We start from the raw sequence: 14,984 nt of genomic DNA on the forward strand, positions 1-14,984 counted from the left end.
TCTTCCTACTGAGCCAAGCCGGGTGCCCCAGAAGACATTTGAGAAGAGGCAAAACTATCAGAAGAGCAAGGGAAAGAGGGATCGAAGGGTCAGAGTTGGGGAAGACACTAACAACAAACGGGCACGAGGAAGATTTTTAAGTGATGAACATCCTCAAGAGACCATACTATGACCATGGTCTAAATATCTGCCAACACTCAGCAAGTATATACTTAGAATCAGTACTTTTTTTTTTTTTTGAAGTTTTTATTTTATGTAAGTAATCTCGACATCCAAAGTGGGGCTCAAACTCACAATCCCAAGATCAAGAGTCACACGCTCCACTGACTGAGCCAGCCAGGGGCCCCTAGAATTGGCACTTTATTGCAAGTAATTCCGTATCTCAATAAAATAGATTATTTTAATTCAAAAAAACTGCTAGATAACAACAGAACCCTATGCTACACTATTAGGAATCTGTGGGCATCTACCCTTTTACTTTATTTATCAAACTTCCTAGGGGACTGACATTTAAGCACATAAATACAACATAGCCTGATATTCTGAAACAGGATCAAACAGAGAACTTCACTAGTCAGAGGCCCCACATGACATCTGTCTCCGCTTGAACAATACGCACAACATTCAATAAAGCATGTTGACAGTTTTAGTGAGAAGTTTGTAGTCAAATCATAATTTAGTAGAATTCAAAAGCAGAAGCAAAACTACCTTTACTTTAAAAAAAAAATCCCACACTAGTATGTATAATTCAGCGAAACACTCAATTTAGAGTTCTACATACAAGATCAATTACCAAGAACTGTTATAATCTATTTTAGTAATTTCAAAGGAAAAAAGAATCCTTAAATCCTTATTCTCAGTAACTTCTCATAAAATCTCATTTCAAAAATTTGATGGTAAAACCAGTACACATGTCCTTTAGTACCTAGTGTTAGAACACCAGAACAAAGATAAATGGCGAGGGTTACACATTCACATCAACTTCCGTACCCAAAGAACTTTTTCACAATTTCATTAGAGGCAATATATTAAAATTGTGAAACAGAAGTATTTCCGCTTTCCTTTGTGCGTGTACGTGTGTAAGAAACGCATGTGTGTAAGATAAACATTTTAAATGAACGGGGTGCCTGAGTGGCTAGGTCAGTTAGGCATCCAACTTCGGCTCAGGTCATGATCTCGTGGTTCACAGGTTGGAGCCCCGCGTCGGGCTCTGCGCTGACAGCTCGGAGCCTGGAGCCTGCTTCCAATTCTGTGTCTCCCTCTCTCTCCGCCCCTCCCACGCTCTCTCTCTCTCTCTCTCTCTCTCTCTCTCTCAAAAATAGAATAAAAACATTAAAAAATATTTTTTTTCATTTTAAATGAGCAAATAACACGTAGACTGTGCAGGGAAGACAGCACACAGTTTGGCCGATCTCTGATCTAATCTGCACAGCCCGGGCTTCACGTGAACTTGGACTATCAAGGTGACAGGTCTCAGTATTCTAAGAGAAGAACGGGCGAGCTGTGAACCCAGAAGCGGGGTGTCCAACCCACAAGGAAGCGTATGCTTCAGTGATTCCCAAGCTAGAGTCGTGCTGAGGATATGGCATGGTATCTGAAAACACGTATGCACCGGAAACAGCATGCACAGCCAAGATAATTACACTTTTTCCTCTATCTAGATGTCATTATGAATAACAGAAGATTCACTTAAAAACAGTGCTAAACCCAGAGTGGCATTCTGACATCACAGAGCTTCTCAATCAACGTAGCACCACTATGATGCCTGTGTACGCGAAATGTTCAGAATTTAAAAGAGAGACCTCATGCTCCAAAGGATTAGAAGTCACTGGTATGGTCAAAACACCAACCACCACCTGCCCTAGGGGTCGGGAGTAGTTCCAGCTGAGCCACCACCTTCAACCAGGCCCTGAACCTCACAGGGATTCTGTACAATGAAGGCATCTGACTTGCTCTGTAAAGTCCTCTTATTCTAAAAATGTTCCAGTAACAGTACTGTTATGGTTGTAACAATAATTCAGAAACTCAGTTAATGGCACAATTTCAGGAGCCAAGACCAAAACATACTAACATACCTGGTGATTTCTTTTTCCAAATTTACTTACTTTATATATTTATTTGCTTGATACGACTCGCTACTGTAAGATAATTATTTTACAGACAGCGTGGCGGTGGCGACAAGAACACAGGGCTCCTAGGCCACCATCTCACCAGAGCCGCGTGCACAGCTCCAGTCTAACGGCCTGACATCCTACACACGCCGCTCCCTCTCTCAACACGCGCTTCCCACGGGCTACCACAGTCCCCAGGTCACTTTAAATAGTGCCTCCTTGTATAAGTGTGCGTATCTGCCTGCATCTGTACAGTGAAATACTGGAAGGATTGAAAAGAGTCTAATAAAAATTCATATTTTTATTAGGAGAAGAATGAGCAGGGGGTAAGGGTGGGACTTCTCTCTTTGTATACATTTCATACATTTTGTATGCATTTTGACCTACCGCCTATCTTTTTTAAATAAAACTTTATTTTAAAAATTGGAATGTAAGCGAAATACGGTTATTGAGTTTAAAACAGTCTATTTAAAGGGAAGTCAGAAATCACTCCATCCAACCTCCAGGGCACCTAGGGATTGCTTTCATGGTGCTTACTCATCTGCTTTCTGGCGTATTAGGAAAAGGACGTAAAAAGAATGAGCAGAAGTCAGGGGCCAGAGACACGATCGGGGCACGGGGGCGGTGGAAGACAACTCAGAGAAGCCGCACACCATCCAGTGGCCCCTGACTCACGGGGAAGAGGCGGGTTAATCTCAGCAAGTACACGCTGAGTCCCCCTTCCGGCCCAATTCCCCGAGCACAACGATGACCTTCAAAGAAGAAAAAAAAGGAGTTCCTGTCCTCAAGAAATCGGAGGCAAGACCACTTCGTAAGCCTTAGGTTTTGGGAAACAAACACATGCCCCTGGGATACAGATGGATGGAGAAGAGAACAGAAACCTCCAAGGGGGAAAAAGGGGAGGGAGATGGAGGGACTGGGCGGCAAGGCGGGGGGGGGGGGGGGGGGGGGGGGGCTAAGAGAATAATCAGTAAACAAGGACACTGTTTTCAAGCATTTTGTTTTAGAATGTTACTACTCCAGAACAGAAATTAAACCTCTCATTTTTGAAAGTCTGTATTCTTCAACAATAATAAATGAGGCCTGACTAAATTCAGACTTTTATATTGGCGATAAAACCAGGATAAATTTAAGCATTCATTTTAACTATGCAAAAACATTTTACTTATCTGGACTTATAATTACCGTCCATATTAATAATGACATATCATTACCATAATGACATAATAACATATTAATAATGACAGACCTATCTCTCAAATATACGTAGGGAAAAAAACCTTTCAGAGAAATCTGAACGAACGGCTCCACTATATACACTGAGTTACTAAAATAAATGACTTGCCCCAATTTCTCCTACAATTCAAACATTGGTTTTTGGGTTTTGTTTTGTTTTTTTTTTTAACAAATACAGTAAAAGGGGCGACTGGGTGTCTCAGTTGGTTAAGCGTCCAACTCGATTCCAGCTCAGGTCACGATCTAATGGTTCATGAGACAGAGCCCCCACATCAGGCTCTGCACTGACAGCCCAGAGCCTGCGTAGGATTCTCTCTCTCTCCAGCCCTCTCCCTCTGCCCCTTCCCTGCACACTCGCTTGCTCTCTCAAAATAAACTTAAAAAAACAGAGTGACAAATCTCATGAGTTAAAATATATAGAAGATTATCCTGATCATGCAAAAGTTACAAAGCACATACAGCAAAGAAAATAAATCTGATTAACCCTTAAAAAAACAGTATTCAAGGCTAACTTGTTAATCTGGTAAGAAGCATTTGGTATATGATTTCGTATGTCCCCAAAAAGTCGACCTATAAAAAGAGCTGCAAACTGTACTAAACGTTAAGCCTTTTCCAAAGAATATTAATGACGTGAAGCAAAACAAATGGGCAGCAAAGGAACAGGTAAAATACGAAGAAATCTAGCAGCAGTCACAGTGTTACAGTGACCAGGCCCATTACCAGGAGACGGTAACACCACTTCCCTCCTGCCTTCACCCTGTCACTGTCACCGCTCAAACGTTCCTACCACTGCGCCTTCCTCGGAGGCCCCCAGACTGCTCTGCGTCCCTCTTCCCAACGGGGCTCCAGCAGCCCTCAGAGGTCCTAAGTGCGGGGACGGCCATCGCCACGTGTGAGCCTCAGTCACCTGGACACATATTCACCTGGTCCTAGACTCAGATAACGAGGGTCCTAACTGTCTCAGGGCGAGTCCTCCACATTTGGTTGATTGTACTCGAAGCCCTCATGAAAACAAGCAGCTCTGGTGCAGCGGCCACCGCGGTGGGGGGGGGGGGGGGGGGGGAAGACAGCTTCCCCCGCCCTTCCCTCCCCGGCAGACAGTGCTCCCTGCGGTGACGGGGTGAAGACGGCTAGAACGCCCTCACCCAGGCAGCTCGGGAAAACCATCCCCCTCCCACCCCCGCCACTACCCAAGTGCAGTCAAACTAACGTCAAGCGTCCCGCGTTCCACCGAAAGCCACAACAGAACTCATTTACACGGAATGTTTCCTCAATACCACAAAGTTCTGCAGTACTTTAAGGTGGAAGCCACAGAGGCTGAAGCCCGAACGCCTGAGGACTCTTAAGAACGAAACTGATGAGCACTGGCCACAACAAAGCCACCTCCCGAAACTTGTCGTCTGAAGTAGTGCTGTGTTCCCAGCATCGTGCTGGGGGTACTCGACGGGTTCGGTACTTGCTGAATGAATGAAGCACCGTAGGTCATTCCCTCAAATGCTTAATTATCTGCAGGGGATTATCTCATTTCTATTTTTACTGGAAAAAAAAAATGTTTATGCTTCAGCCAACTTCTACGTTCATCTGCTTGTTGGTAAACGACGATGATACTGCATGTTATCAGCATTTGCCTTAATCATCTGCAGCTTTTACTAGTTTTACTAATTGGAAAAGATTCATTCAATCTCAGGGCGTAGAAATAATTACAAACACGAAAAATGCAGGACGACTTAGTCTTTAGCTATTGGTAATACAGTACAACCCGGGGGAAAAATTCATCATACCTTTTGCTGCGGTGGATGCCAATTTAAAAATACAATCCGTGGACACATACTTAAGTAGGTGCTACTTCAAACACCCTTCAAAGCACATGTCTACATTTAACACTCTACTGAGGTGGCCTTCTGCTACTCAAAGCATTTTTTGACCAACAAATACAGGGCACATGGTTGTAGGGAGGAGACTCAACTTTTCCCTCCCAGCTGGTCTTTCATAAGCACCATGCATTATTATAAATACTTTAATGGCTCAAATTATGTTTTCAACTTCCCCAACAATCAACATGTTGCCAAAGTTTCTCAACTAATACAGACAAAGCATTTTTTCTCTTGTAAAACAGTAAAAACAAAGAAATTGTCGGTAATGCGACTCAAATCACAGAACACTTTTTAAAGGAAAACAGGTGATCACTGAGGGAAAGTCAATTTCATAATAAGATTTATTTACATACCAGCACAGAATATCCCTGGAACTTCGCTCCTGACTATTATGGTCCGTACTTTCTTATCAGATTTCAAAGCATCCACAGCTTTTGAGAGCTAAACAGATACAGGGAGGGCAAGGAGAAACAAAGAGGAAAAATCACTTTCAGGTTGACGTCAACACTGCATCTTAATATTAGAAGCAGACAGTTTAATGTTTACACTCACCATTTTTACCAGATTTTTACTGAATGAGTTTTTGGCATAAGCTCTGTTTATTCCAAGCACCACAATTCCTAGTCAAGAAAAAAAGGCACACCGGAGTTAGTGAACTCGCAGGGCACAGACTCCCACACACACAGCTAGTGGACTTGGGACTTAGGAAATCTGCCCCTTCCTCGAGGGTCACGCCAAGAGCTTCGTCCTGATTTTTGTGTTTACCCTCCTTTTCAAGATAAGCACATTTTTGAAGACTGTGGTAGATGTACGTAACCTGTAAAATCAGTCTAGTAATCAATGCCCACCTCTTCTGCCTGTTAGAGGAGAACTTTACAACATCGTGATGCTTTCAATTCATCCCTTCCTAAGCACCACCAAGATAATCCGCACATTGTACTAAATTCGCTCATGGGTGAGAAGAATCCTCCGCTACAGAACACTGTCTAAAATATGGTTTCATCACCTTCAAGTACATGCAGAAGAAACAGCTGACAAACCCTTGTCACAGGCAGGCCCTGCAGATCAGCTTTTCGGCTCGTCAGTATCTTCACTCACGCTGTCTGTCATCCCGTCCTCAGTATCTCCATCCCAGGTTTCTCCCCTGACTCTGTCCCCCACACTCAACCTGAAGGCGCGTCCACTCACAAGTCCAACCAGTGATTCAGCCTCAGTCTAGAAAAGCAGAGTTCACTCCCCAGGAAGTTGCGCTCTCCCTCCTGAGGTTCCTGACTCAGACCAGCCTCCCATTCCAACTGCTTCAGTCTGATCAATTTCCCAAGAACAATTATGCATAGAATCCACCCCCTGCTTAAAATCCTTTATTTATTTGCTTCCGAAACATTTGCGTTCAGAGCCCTACAGAGCCTGTACTTGACCTTACCTGTCCCCGGAGTGAGCACAAAGGTTCCCTGTGTAACAGGAATGCCTTCCACCTCTTTGGGGGTGGGGGGTGGCGGGGGTATGACCCTTATTTGTTACTAAGTTACACTGAAGACAACAACATGTACACACGTCTTCTCTATGCAAGACATTGTGCAAACCTACTTTGCAAAGAAAGTGCAAAGATAAACTTCACTCACAGAATAAATTTTCAAGAATTCTAAATGCTCTCAGCATGGAGAAAATCAGAAAGAACCTGGATGTGGGGCAGGCTCTGCATTAAACCCCAGACTGACCTCGAGTAGGCCCCCCACTCAAGGACAATAGCCGTCACTGAGCACTTGCTGACACTGTTCCCAGGGCCTTATGTTTATCGAGTCACGTGATGCCCACACAACCCAAGAGGTGGACACTACTTTCATCCTATTGGAGAGAAGGAAGAAACTGGGCCTCGGGGAAGCCAGACCGCCAACCACCTCCACAGCTGAATGAAGGACGCAGTTACGGCGTTCAAGCTTCCGCTTCCTCACGAACAAAACCCACTGGGTAAGACTAGACACGTCATTTATTCAGCTGTGTCGAATACACATTACGGTGCTCAGCCCTCAGGGAACTCGAGTCTAGGAAGGGACGACAAATGATAAAAAACGTACAATTCGAAATGCTTTACGTGCTGTAAATGGTGCTCCAGTAACTTCTAACCAGAACCGTTAAGATACGGGGGCTGCAGTCCAGCCAAGAGAGAACAGGTTTAGCTGAGGTCAACAGGGTCAGCACAGGAAGCAAGAGGGTTCAAGAAGTAGAATTTCAATGAGTTAGTGATTGACCGGACTGAGAACTGACCGCACCGGAACGTGTTAGGAGCGTCTACGAGGTTTTCACTTCAGCTGTTGGATGACAGACGACATTTCAAGACAGAACCATAAAAAAACAAGAACCAAGGTGAGGGTGGAAAGGGCGAGAGTTCATGAATTTGGTTTTGAATTCAAGTGAATCTGACGTGCCTTTGAGACATCCACGTAGGTATCAACTCTAAGGGTACACAGAGGCTAAGAACGCAGGCTCTGAGGTCTGGTTGCTAGCGCTGAACTCCCAGGCCAATGCTTACTAGCTGTGTGACCTTGGGCAAGTTACTTAACTAACCCCCCTGACCTTCAGTTTCTTACTCTGTTGAGATACGAATGGTTCCCAGCTCTGTGGGACTGGTGTGAGTGAGCATCAGTGATAAAACAGACGTAAAGTTTACAACGTAAGCGTTCAATGATTATTGTTCCTCCTAACACGCTTTGATGCAGTAGAGTATTACCATGATCTGTTGATATGGAAGCTTCTAGAAAATGTATTTCCATACAGAAATAAAGAGTGGTGTGCTACGGCTTTGGTCATGGTTGATATTGAACATAAATGAGATCGGAGAGTATCTTCTGCTGGTGCTGATCTACATAAATGGGTCACACATATTTCCTTTATCTTCTTAATTCAGCCATAAAGAACTTTATCAAGATATTCTTTTTAATGAATAACATTCTGTGAAATGAATTTCCATTATTTAGTTTCATTTGATGAGCATTTAAACTGTTCCTGAATTTTCCTTAAAAAAAGAAAAGAAAAGCAATAAAATAAAACAAACCATTCCTAAACTGTCCTAAGTCCTACAATCCTGAATTTTCCTAAATCCTACAATGCTGCAATAAACATTCTTCAAGGTTTCCTTTCCACAGGTGTGTAAGTATTTCTGACAAGTATCAAGAAGTAGAAAGTCTAGGTGTGCATTCTTAATTTTAACAGATACTCCTAAAAAATATCGTCCCTATTAACTGCCTGCCCAAAGCACTAATACCAGTTTGTTCACAACAGCAGACCTCAATGGGATGAAAAACCTCTTAGAAGACATTTGGAAAATGTAAAGGAGCATCTTGAAACTGTGACCAGGTGGAATCCAGGGTTGGCAGGGCCTGAAGTTTCTAAAATTTAAGGAGCCCCTGTAAGTAAAAGAATACAAAATTACACACACAGAATTAGGGACAGATGTAAATATTGAAACCTTCAGAATTTTAAAAACTTGAGAAATAGTACATTTTCTTTCCAATTACATATCTGAACTACACAAGGTCACGTCCTTCCTTCTGTATATGAATTTTTGTACATATCAATAATTTGAAAAAATATACAAAACCAATCAAATGGAATTGGAAAGAGGAAAATGGAATTGGAATTAACCCCAAAGAGTCAAAACAATCTTGAAAAAGAAAAACTAAGTTTGAAGTCTTAGTTGAAGGACTTAATCAGGACACTTCCTAATTTCAAAACTTACTCCAAAGCTACAGAGAAAAACCAAAACAAAACCAAAAACAAAAACACCGGTGTGCTACTGGCGTGAGAACAGACATACAGACCAACAGAATTGAACCGAGTCCACAAATAAACACCTACGCTTATGGTCACCTGGCTTGTGGAAAAGGTACAGAGACCATTCAATGCTAAAAGAACAGTCTTTTCAACAAATAGCAGTGGGACAACTAGGTATTAGCCCGCAAAAGAATGAAATTGGACCCGGTCCTCACACCACGTGTAAAAATTATCTCAAAACAGATCTGAGACATAGTGTGAGAGCTAAAACTGTGACTCTCTCAGAAGGAAACACAGTTCCACATCTTCAGGACCTTGGGCCAGGCAACAGTGTCTTAAATAGGACAACAAAACCACAAACAACAGTACAGATAAATCATAATTCATCAAAACTATCAAGAAACCGTGAAAAAAAACCGCGCAGAATAGAAAATATTTGCAGATCATACATCTGACATGGGGTTGATATCCAGATTATAAAACAATTTTTACTACCTACCACAAAAAGATAAACGAATGGGCAAAAGGTTTAAATGCGGATTTCTTTTTTTTTTTAATTTTTTTTTCAACGTTTATTTATTTTTTTTGGGACAGAGAGAGACAGAGCATGAACGGGGGAGGGGCAGAGAGAGAGGGAGACACAGAATCGGAAACAGGCTCCAGGCTCTGAGCCATCAGCCCAGAGCCTGACGCGGGGCTCGAACTCACGGACCGGGAGATCGTGACCTGGCTGAAGTCGGACGCTTAACCGACTGCGCCACCCAGGCGCCCCTAAATGCGGATTTCTAAGGGAGATACACAAACGCCCAACAAGCAACATCATTTGTCATTAGGGAAAAGCAAATCAAAACCACAACGAGGCATCGCTTCACCGCCAGCAGGTCGGCCACGATGGAAAACCGTGGAAACAAGTGCTGGCGAGGGTGTGGGGAAACAGGACCCCTGGGGCACTGCTGGTGACACCTGAAAATGGTGCAGCTGCTATGGGAAACCGCGTGGCAGATCCTCCAAAAACGACACACGGCCCGTTGATTCTACTCCTAGGTATCCACCCAAGAGAAAGGAGCACATATGTTCAAACAAATGGCTATACACTGGTGTTCAGCAGCATTCTTCATATCTAAAAAGTAGAAACAAAATGTGGCATATCCATTCGATGGAATAAAAAATAAGAACGGTGGGTAAGATTACCATTCACAGCAAGAATGCAAGAAATGGTTACTGTCTTGAAAACAAAGGGGTGGTACCCTCCCACGGTGCTTTCATTGTTTAATTTTACCACCATGTGCATATATTTTTACTTTAGAAGTTTTGTAAACTTCAATAATTTAGCTATTGTTTGTAATTACAGGACATGTAATACACAAAGTACTGAAAACCAGTGACAGAAAGAATATCTCCGATAAACCACATACAAACCTAGCTCCTTCCAAATATACCATTAAAAAGTGAAAAAAAATGGTGGCACCTGGGTGGCTCCGTCGGTTAAGCGTCTGACTTCAGCTCAGGTCATGATCTCACAGTTCCTGAGTTCCAGCCCCGCATTGGGCTCTGTGCTGACAGCTCAGAGCCAGAAGCCTGCTTCAGATTCTGTGTCTCCCTCTCTCTCTCTGCCCCTCCCCTGCGCACACTCTCTCTTTCTCTTTCTCTCTCTCTCAGAAATAAAACATTTTTTTAAGTGAAAAAAAACAATTTTTTTACGAATCATTTATCTGATAAGGGACTTGTATCCATAATATATTAAAAACTCTTACAATTCAACAATAAAAAGACAAAAAACCCAGGTAAAAAAAAAAAAATGGGCAAAGATTTGAGATGTTTCTGTAAAGAAGATACACACGTGGCCAAAAAACACATGAAAAGATATGCAACATCATGCACCATTAGGGAACTCCAAAACAAAGCCACAAGGAAATGTCACTTCCAATGCACCAGGAGGACTACAATCAAAAAGCACAATGACCACAAGTATTGACCAGGATGTACAGAAAGGGGAGTCCTGAGGCCTTGCTGGTGGGAATGCGAAATGCCGCAGCCACGCTGGAAAAGTCTGGTAGTTCATCCATATGTTAATCACAGAATTACCAGAGAACCCAGCAATTCCACCGTATGGAAATGAAACGTCCACAAAACTGTACATGAATTTTCTAAGCAACGTTGTCCACAATACCCCAAAAGTGGAAACAACCGAAATGTGTATGAATGATGAATAAACAAATTGTGGTCTGATCTACCCAAAAAATGGAATGTCATCGAACCATAAAAAGAGATGAGGTACCGATACATGCTACCGCAGGGATGCACCTTGAAAACATAATGCTCAGTGGAAAAATCCACAAAAACCATAAATTATTTCCTCATATGAAATGTCCAACATACACAAAGCTACTGAGAGAGAAAATAGACAAATGGGTCCTATTCTGGGGGGAGACAGGGTATGAGAATGGAGAGTGGTGGCTAAAGAAAACAGGGCTTCTCTCTGGACTGATAAAAATGTTGCAAAATTGGATTGTGGGGATGTTTGCACAACTCTCTACACACAATGAAATTAACTGTACAGTCTGAATTTTGTGGTATGGGACTATGGGTCAGTAAAGATTTAAAAATATACACATCTTAATATACGTGTTTACCAACATAATTCCCATGCCATAAAACGTATGAAAATATGTTGTTAAAAACATGAGAAAAATACATGACAGAAATCAATCTGCTGAAAATGAAAAGTAAGTAGATGTAGGAAGACCAGCCAGCCGACCCCAGCGACAGTCCGCCTGGGAGACGGTGCTGGCTCAGACAAGAGCCGTGTTGCTAAGGAAGCACGTGGAGGAAAGTGGAAAGGTTTCAAAGACACTCAGGAAGTCTTGATAACCTGGATACGAACGGTAAGCAAGGAGCAGGCATCAAGGACACAGTTGCTTATTTGTTCTATTTCTGCCAGAAGTTTTTCCAACGCGGTTCACAAAGATGATCTCTGAAATGGGTCACAATGGGGGCCCCTGGGTGGCTCAGTCGGTTAAGTGTTCGACTTGGGCTCAGGTCATGGTCTTACCGTTCTTGTGTTCAAGCCCCGCATGGAGCTCCGTGCTGACAGCTCAGAGCCTGGAGCCTGCTTCAGATTCTGTGTGTCCCTCTCTCTCTGCCCCTCCCCTGCTCCCGCTGTCTGTCTCTGTCTGTCTCTGTCTGTCTCTGTCTCTCAAAAATAAACATTAAAAAAAAAACTTGAAATGGGTCACAATTATGAGTAGAAGCTTGCCAGACTGGGAGAAGTTTAGAAAGGGGAAGAGAGAAGTTATTTTATTCCAGGAGGTGCATGCAAAAGCAGAAAGAAAAGAGCGGGAAAAGTCAAAGCTTAGACTCAGCTAAAGGCAGACTGGAGAGGAGCCTGCAGGCAACTGGGAGCCACTAGAAGTCTCTAATGGAGCAGAGCAGTCATCCTTGGCCTAGAAAACAGGAACCCCAGGCACCAGTGTGAACAATAAACTGGGATGGAGAATGACTGGCAGGAGCCGGCCTAAGGAGATGCCTTCGTAGACCAGGGCAAGGACTGATGTTCTAGAACTCCTGGTGCCCTGGACAACAGTACAAGAAATCACTGCTAAGGAAACGTGATTATATAACCACGCTCCCCCAACAAACATAGAACCCAGACAGCAGAGAAGTGCTAATATAGCTCACATATTCTGCACTCACTCCCCGCCACCGGCCTCAAGAGGGCAAAGGACAATTTGCGGCTCCTCGTGTCAGAGGCTGCTGAGAGCCTCCTAGAGAAGCAAAGGCATCGGGAGACTCCTCGACCTGCGGATTCCTTGACCTCATGTTTTTCTTTGCACTGCTTATTGCTGGTTCACCAGTAAAGCACAGCATTTATCATGTTAGCCAAGCCTGAGTGAGTGGTCATCATCCCTGTCAACTTTCGAAGGAAGCGGGGTCCATTTTCTTAAGAAGCCATGATTTCCCAATAGGGGATCTTTACACTTTGGGTAACTGTAAACATCTGAATTTCTTGAATTGTCTCATATGCTTTGATTTCTTCTCCTTAATCCAGTTGATCCTAACTTAAGGACTTTCCAGTCATTTTGTGAAAGTTTACTTTCAACTTGCATTCATTTAAGTCATATATGATGAAGTTTTGGGGTGATGGGGGTTTGTGGAGTCCAGAGATGACAGCCAAGAAAGAATTCTTGAAGACATCTTTGGTGCTAAAAGGTGATTTTATTAAAGCATGGGGACAGAACCCATGGGCAGAAAGAGCTGCACTGGGGTCCTGATGGGTAACTCATTATACACCCTCAGGTTGGGAGGGGGTCAGGGATAGAGTAAGTCTCTTCAAGAATTTTGGAAGCAAGGTTTCCAGGACCTTGAGGGGCTAGCTGTTGCTAGGGAAATGCCATTTATTACTATTCAATAAAACCTCAGTCATGAGACCTTTCGGTCATGAGACCTATATGGGGCGGGGGGTATAGGCTGGGAGTATGATTGCCAGCGTACATCTTGGGGCAGTTGAGATAAAGGAAGTAGACTTACAGGATCCTCGAGGTTGGGATAATGTTAAGCTAAGGTTCTCTTTTGCCCCTAGCAAAGGGTAGAGGGAGGTCACTCTGCTGGTTTCAAGGACTTGTCAATTGGCCATAGGCAGTAAGGGAATTTCATTTTTCATTTGTCTTAGTTTCCCACATCACCATGGCAAGCACTTAAACCCCTTTCCTTCGTTCTTGGGTAGCTGGGAGTGTCCAAGGAGTATCACACAGATCCCACCCGGGGTGGGGACAGTGGGGTGCTACCTTGGGCTTTGCCCCTCCGTCTGCCTCATGCTCCCCCATCACACAGACGATACAGAACTGGGCGCACCTGACTGGCGGAACGGACAACCTCTGTATCTGATGTACTGCAGGTACACCTAACAGAACTGAAATGCCAGTAAGACCCAAAAACTTACCCAAAAACGCTCTAATCGTCCCAGCCCCGATCTACTTTCCAGCCGAATTTCTCAATATTCTGCCTGTCCTTACACTACGGCCCCACGTGCCCTACGTTGTTTCCCCCCCAAAAAGCACAACACGTTCAATTCCACGTGTTTGAACGTGCTCTGGTCGCTGGAGTAAGAAACAACAAATGAAATAACTCATCATACTCCACCATGAGCATCCACTGTGAGCTAGACGCTTAGTGGGCAATCTGTATTAGCATCCTAATCTAATCTTCACAGCCACCATACAACGTTGGTATTACTTTTCCTATTATAAGCACGTGAAAGTTGAGGCACAGAGAGAGTTTGCCTAAGAACCCGCACTACTCCCAAATTCTATTGCCTAGTAAGGAATGGCTGGGAACCCAGTTCATCTGGAAAACCCTAACTCGATGCTCAGAATCCCCCCTGTCAAGTCCTCCAATCCCCAAACATTACTGATCACAAGCCTCTTGGGGGTATTCCAGCCCTTCTGCTCTCCCCAAATTCAAAGTCAGCAAAGCCTTTGGGTCAGCAGCATCTCCCTCACTCTGCTGGAAGATACTAACAGCAATCATGACTTAACTCCTTTTGCACGTCTGCTTAACAGATGATAGGTGCTCGATAACTACACGTCGAAATAAATGACTGGTCCTCTGGCAAGCCGCTATTCCACCTTTCGCGACCCAAGTGGGCAAAGGAAAGGAACCGAGCTCAGGCAGACAGTTCCGTCCTTCCCAGCCCTTCCCCGCCCCCCCTCCCCCCGCGGTACTGTACGGCCAATGCATCTGTCCACTCCGCCGCAGGTAGCTCAAGGGCAAGACCAGTTATCACCCACAACTGGGTCCCCAGGGCTTAGCGCGGTATCCGGAACACAAAAACATGCCCGAAAATTGTTTAAGGGAACCGGAATCCAGTCCCCCAAACTAACTTTCTAAAACAAACTAGGGGAGAAACTGCTGCGGCTGAACAGCTTTACACGTGAGACTCTTCAGAATGAAGTGCATTCTCACTGCAGCTCCTGAAACTCTCCCCGCCCCCCCC

General features: G+C 43.9%; 1 protein-coding gene across 8 annotated transcripts in view; it reads right to left on the reverse strand.

Moving 5' to 3' along the window:
• AUH (AU RNA binding methylglutaconyl-CoA hydratase) overlaps positions 1-14,984 on the reverse strand; it is a 178,990-nt gene that overhangs the window by 163,395 nt on the left and 611 nt on the right. For 6 of the 8 annotated variants that reach the window (XR_006965990.1, XR_006965992.1, XR_006965995.1 and 3 more), the window contains exons 2-3: positions 5,774-5,841; positions 5,575-5,662 (exon numbers count right to left, since the gene is read on the reverse strand). The exons of the other annotated variants lie outside the window; for them this stretch is intronic. Coding sequence is in view for 3 of the 6 variants with exons in the window: in XM_047101016.1 (XP_046956972.1) it covers positions 5,575-5,662; positions 5,774-5,841 (156 nt within the window). In the remaining 3 variants the exon portion in view is untranslated. The remainder of the gene's footprint in view (positions 1-5,574; positions 5,663-5,773; positions 5,842-14,984) is intronic. 8 annotated transcript variants of the gene reach the window in all.

The sequence above is a fragment of the Lynx rufus genome, unplaced genomic scaffold (assembly GCF_022079265.1).
Source record: "Lynx rufus isolate CCGP_SWC_20201006 ecotype Redwood Valley unplaced genomic scaffold, mLynRuf1.p SCAF_10, whole genome shotgun sequence".
Taxonomy (NCBI): Eukaryota; Metazoa; Chordata; class Mammalia; order Carnivora; family Felidae; genus Lynx; species Lynx rufus.